The following is a 4,619-nucleotide window of genomic DNA, read 5'->3' on the forward strand; positions in this document are numbered from 1 at the left end:
ATGTGGTGCTGGGGATCGAACCGCGGTCCCTGTGCTTTGCCAAGCTTGTTTCAAGTAGGTGCTTTAGACCACTGAGCCATCTCTCCAGCCCCTGAGCCTTTCTTCTTATATTCATTTTAATGAGCCTAAAATTTTGTTTTCTGTTCTGGTGAAAATAATGCTCAAAGTTCAGTACAAAACAAGTTACATTTTGCCTCTGGACTGGAGGAGTGAGTGTTTTTGCTTTTTCTGTTTGTGTTCTTGGCAATTAAGTAGGAAGGACCAATTAACAAGCTGATATTCTTCATGTTCACTTGAAGTAATTGTTTTCTTGAAATGTTTTAAATAGCACGGAACATTAGGTGTATTCTTACTGCTTTTTTTCTTTTTTGGTGGAACCGGGGATTGAACTCAGGCCCTTGTGCTTGCCAGGAAAGCGCTTACTCCACTGAGCCATCTCTCCAGCCCCTCTTACTGCTTTTCAAAGTTTGGAACACTGCATGTCAAAATGAATTTAAGGCTGGGGAGATAGCTTAACCATCTGAGAACCTGCCTGGCAAGCGCAAGGACTCGAGTTCGTTCCCTAGTACCTCATTCTGTGCCAGTCCGACACCCCAAGCATGGTGGTGCACGCCTGTAATCCCAGGGATGGGAAGGCTGAGACAGGAGGATCACTGTAGGTCTGAACTGCATAGCCAGACCCTTTGTCAACAAAAATAAAAGCAAACACAAAACCCAAAAGGAATTTCAAATGGGGCACAGTCTTGGAGCTAAAGATCGCTCCTCAGTATTTGCTGCTTCGTATGTGTTTTGGGTTGGGCAAAGGAAGTGCTGGGCAGATGGGTCTACCTTTGAAAACTGGTCCGAGTCACGAGAGTAACACGCCGTTTTGTGCTCACAGGTGGGAAAGGAGAAGTTCCATAAATCCCAGCACTTCGGCATTTCCAACAGCGTGAGGATGCTGCTGAGCGAGGAGAAGCCCGGAATTGGTGGAGAACCGCTTCCCGGGCAGAAGGTGAAGACTAAATACAGCATCTATCCGAAAGGAGAAGGAAGTGAAGGACCCTCCTGGCTGGTTTTTAATAGACAGGTACGTTACTTGCATCGCCATCTTCAAGGTTTACATGGAGGATTGCGAGAATGAGAGGCTTCACTGTACACCCTAGTGCTAGTTTTTCATTTTCTTTTTGGCTTTCATACTTATCATTGCCTTTATTTGTAGTGTTTGCCCCTTTTATTATTTTATGTTTTGGTGGTTCTTGAGATAGGCTTTCCCTACACAGTTCGGGCTGGCCTTGAGCTCACTTTGTAGCCCCCAGGCTGGTCTTGAACTCGCAGAGATCCTCCTGCCTCAGCTTCCCGAATGCTGGGATTATAGGCGTGCACCACTACTCTCAGCCTAGTTTTTTCATGGGATGGGAAGATTTAAAATCTACTTACAGCAGTTTTGAAATACATTGTTATAAGCTCTAGTCCCTATGCTGTACAGTAGACCTCTTGAACTTACTTCTCTCTCTTTTTTTAAACTTATTTCTCCTAACTGAAATTTTATGTGCATTGACCTACACTGCTTCTTGGCTTGCCTTAGGCCAAAAGACAAACTTAAGAACAAAATTACTCTAAGCAAAGAAAAGCTATCTTTGCTTTGTATTGCTTGCAGAGTGCCAAGTACCCATCTTTCCTCTCTCATCTCACCCTCTGCACACAGGGTAATCTGCCCTTCTGTAGACCACGTGAGTCTGATCAGACAGTCACTTTCGCTTAGGGAGTTGCTATTTATTTAAGTGATTGTGTTAGGTTGTCAATGTGGCGTTAACACTAAGACAACAATATGCAATGTATTAATTATTGAAAATGTACTAGTAATCGGTTGTGAAACTGTCTCATTGCTATTTGTTTCTCAATAAAAATATTTTTTTAGGGCTGGTGAGATGCTCAGTGGTCTAAAGCACCTACTTAGAACAAGCTAAGCTAAGCAAAGCACAGGGACCGTGGTTCAATCCCCCAGCACCACATGCCAGCCAACCCCACCCCCTGGTGGGCTGAGCTGGCCACACACACACACACACACACACACACACACAAAATAAATAAATAAATAAAAAGGATCAGGCGTTGTTAAAAAAAAAAGAGTAAAAATAAAAATATTTTTTTTAAAAAAAGTGGCATTAAATAGAAACTGAAAAAGGCTGTGTGGCGCAGTGGTCGAGCACTTGCCTACTGTGCGCCAAGCCCCCGATTCATTCTCCAGCGGCACAAAACAAAACCTCAAAACATAACTAGAAAGATGCTTTCAATTCACTTCTCCATACTCGTGGTTTTTCATCTCTGAGGAATAAAGGGTGACAAGGCAAGAATTACAGAAGTGAGCTGGGTGTGGCGGTGCATACCTGTGATCCCAGCAGTGGGGAGATCGAGGCAGGAGGATTGTCTCAAGTTTGAGGACTACCTGGGCTACACAGGGAGACACTGTCTCAAGAAACAGAAAGGCCAGGGAGATAGTTCAGTAGAATAAGCGCTTGCCTGGCAAGCACAAGGTTGTGAGTTCAATCCCTGGTACCAAAAAAAAAAAAAAAAAAAAAAGAAGAAATAGAAAACAATAAAAAGAACTATAGAAGTGAAAAGGAAAGTTGCCAAGAGTCTGACTTGGTTTGAGTCAGGGTCTTGCTGTGTAGTCCAATGTGACCTTGAACTCTGCTTCAGCTTTTTAAATTTTTTTTTTAAATTTTATTTATTTATTTATGTGTGTGTGTGTGTGGCCAGCTCAGCCCACCAGGGGGCGGGGCTGGCTGGCATGTGGTGCTGGGGGATTGAACCGCGGTCCCTGTGCTTTGCTAAGCTTGTTCTAAGTAGGTGCTTTAGACCACTGAGCCATCTTACCAGCCCCCAATTTTTTTTAATTTTTAATTTTTATTTTTTTTTTAATTTTTTTTGGCGGCACCGGGGATTGAACTCAGGCCCTTGCGCTTGCCAGGGAAGCGCTTATTCCACTGAGTCATCTCCCTGGCCCCTGCTTCTGCTTTTGTTTTTGGAAACAGTGTAGGGATCTGCTGGTCTCTCAGTGTGATCCCTTGTACCCAGGGAGAGACTGGCCAGAATAAGGAAAAGATAGACAAGAAAGTAGGAGCTGGGTCAGGTGGTGGCCTGTCTGTCTGCTTGGACCCTCCTGACCAATAGTAAGGGCCTATATATATTTATTTATTTTGTATTTTAGGGAAGGGTCTACAGGGTGCTCAGGGTCTCACTACTAGATCGCACTTGTAGTGATGAGCTTGTTTACCGCCTCACAAGAGCTGGGATTACAGGGGTATGCCACCACACCCAGTCTTAGTTGTCCTCTCAGTGTGCCCTGGGGGCAAGGCTGGCACGGCAGGCCTGAGGATCAAACCCCTTGCCTTTGAGCCTGCTTGCGGGCGCTTTAATCCGCTGAGCTATTTGGCTGGCCCCAAGGGCCTTTATTTATACTTTTACAAAATTACCTTGCGACTCGTAGCCCACAGTGTCCAGGCAGGCTGTTCCTCTCAAGACTGAGGTAGCTTGACTGCTTTGGGCAGTGAGGCCTCATCCTGCCCTCCCACAGGATGAGAGATCGATTTCAGGATCAATTGTAGGATCAATTTCAGCCTCAGTGGCTCCCCACAAGACAGGGTCTCACTATGCAGTGTGGATTGGTCTTGAACTTGCTTATGTAGCCCAGGCTGGCCCCACACTCAGAGATCTGCTGGCCTCAGCCTCCCAAGTGCTGGGAGTACAGGCTTGCACCAGTATCCCTGTTCTAGGTCTGATTTTTTTTTTTTTTTAAATTTGTATGTCTACAAGTAACACGCACATATGTGCGCATGTCCACAGTTGAACAAAGGAATGTATGTTGATCTTTATTTTCAGTGCTAGTGACAAAACCCAGGGTCTGGAGCGTGTAGAGACCAGCTCTACTGCTGGGTTAAACCTACAGGTCTGGAGCAGCTTAGAAAGAAATTCCCGGTGACCAGTCATTTCCCATAAGGTTGCTGTGCGGAGATGCCGGGTTAGCCCTGTAGTATAGCCCTGTGTTCTGTTATCCAGAAAGCACTTGTTATCAGATTATTTTATCTTATTTTTAGATTATTTTAGATCCTATAATTAGAAAAAAAATTCAAGACTAGATACAGAATTCAAATCAGTATTCTAAGTTTACCTGTTATTCTTTTCATTTTTAATATCCTTTAACACTGATTGGTTGGCAAGACTTTGATTCAATTAAAATGTCCTCAAATACGATAGAAGTGAATTATGAGAGGTACATCCATTATAGCACGCACTTTTTTCTTTTTATGTGTTTGGTACAGGGTCTCACTACACAGCTTGGACTCATAGTGATCCTCCTGTGTTCAGCCTCCCCAGCTCTGGGATTACAGGGGTGCGCCACCACGCCCAGGCTTGGTCACCTTCTCAGCGCGCCTGGAGATGGGGCCCATGCGGCATGTGGTGCTGGGAATCAAACCCAGATCCCTGTGCTTGCCTAAGCAAGTGCTTAGTCCGCTGAGCTATCTCAATGGCCCAGCACACTTTTTGAAGCCGAGTTCAGATTACTTACAACAGCCGGGGAAATGGCTCAGTGGAATAAGCGCTTCCCTGGCAAGTGCAAGGGCCTGAGTTCAATC

At 44.9% G+C, this 4,619-nt stretch overlaps 1 protein-coding gene across 1 annotated transcript in view; it reads left to right on the forward strand.

Moving 5' to 3' along the window:
• The window catches only part of Efhc2 (EF-hand domain containing 2), a 203,716-nt gene that overhangs the window by 29,435 nt on the left and 169,662 nt on the right, over nt 1-4,619 (forward strand). Inside the window, exon 2 of the mRNA XM_012517859.2 lies at nt 881-1,069. Coding sequence (XP_012373313.1) covers nt 881-1,069 — 189 coding nt within the window. The remainder of the gene's footprint in view (nt 1-880; nt 1,070-4,619) is intronic.

Source organism: Octodon degus, unplaced genomic scaffold, assembly GCF_000260255.1.
Source record: "Octodon degus isolate 3935 unplaced genomic scaffold, OctDeg1.0 scaffold00223, whole genome shotgun sequence".
Taxonomy (NCBI): Eukaryota; Metazoa; Chordata; class Mammalia; order Rodentia; family Octodontidae; genus Octodon; species Octodon degus.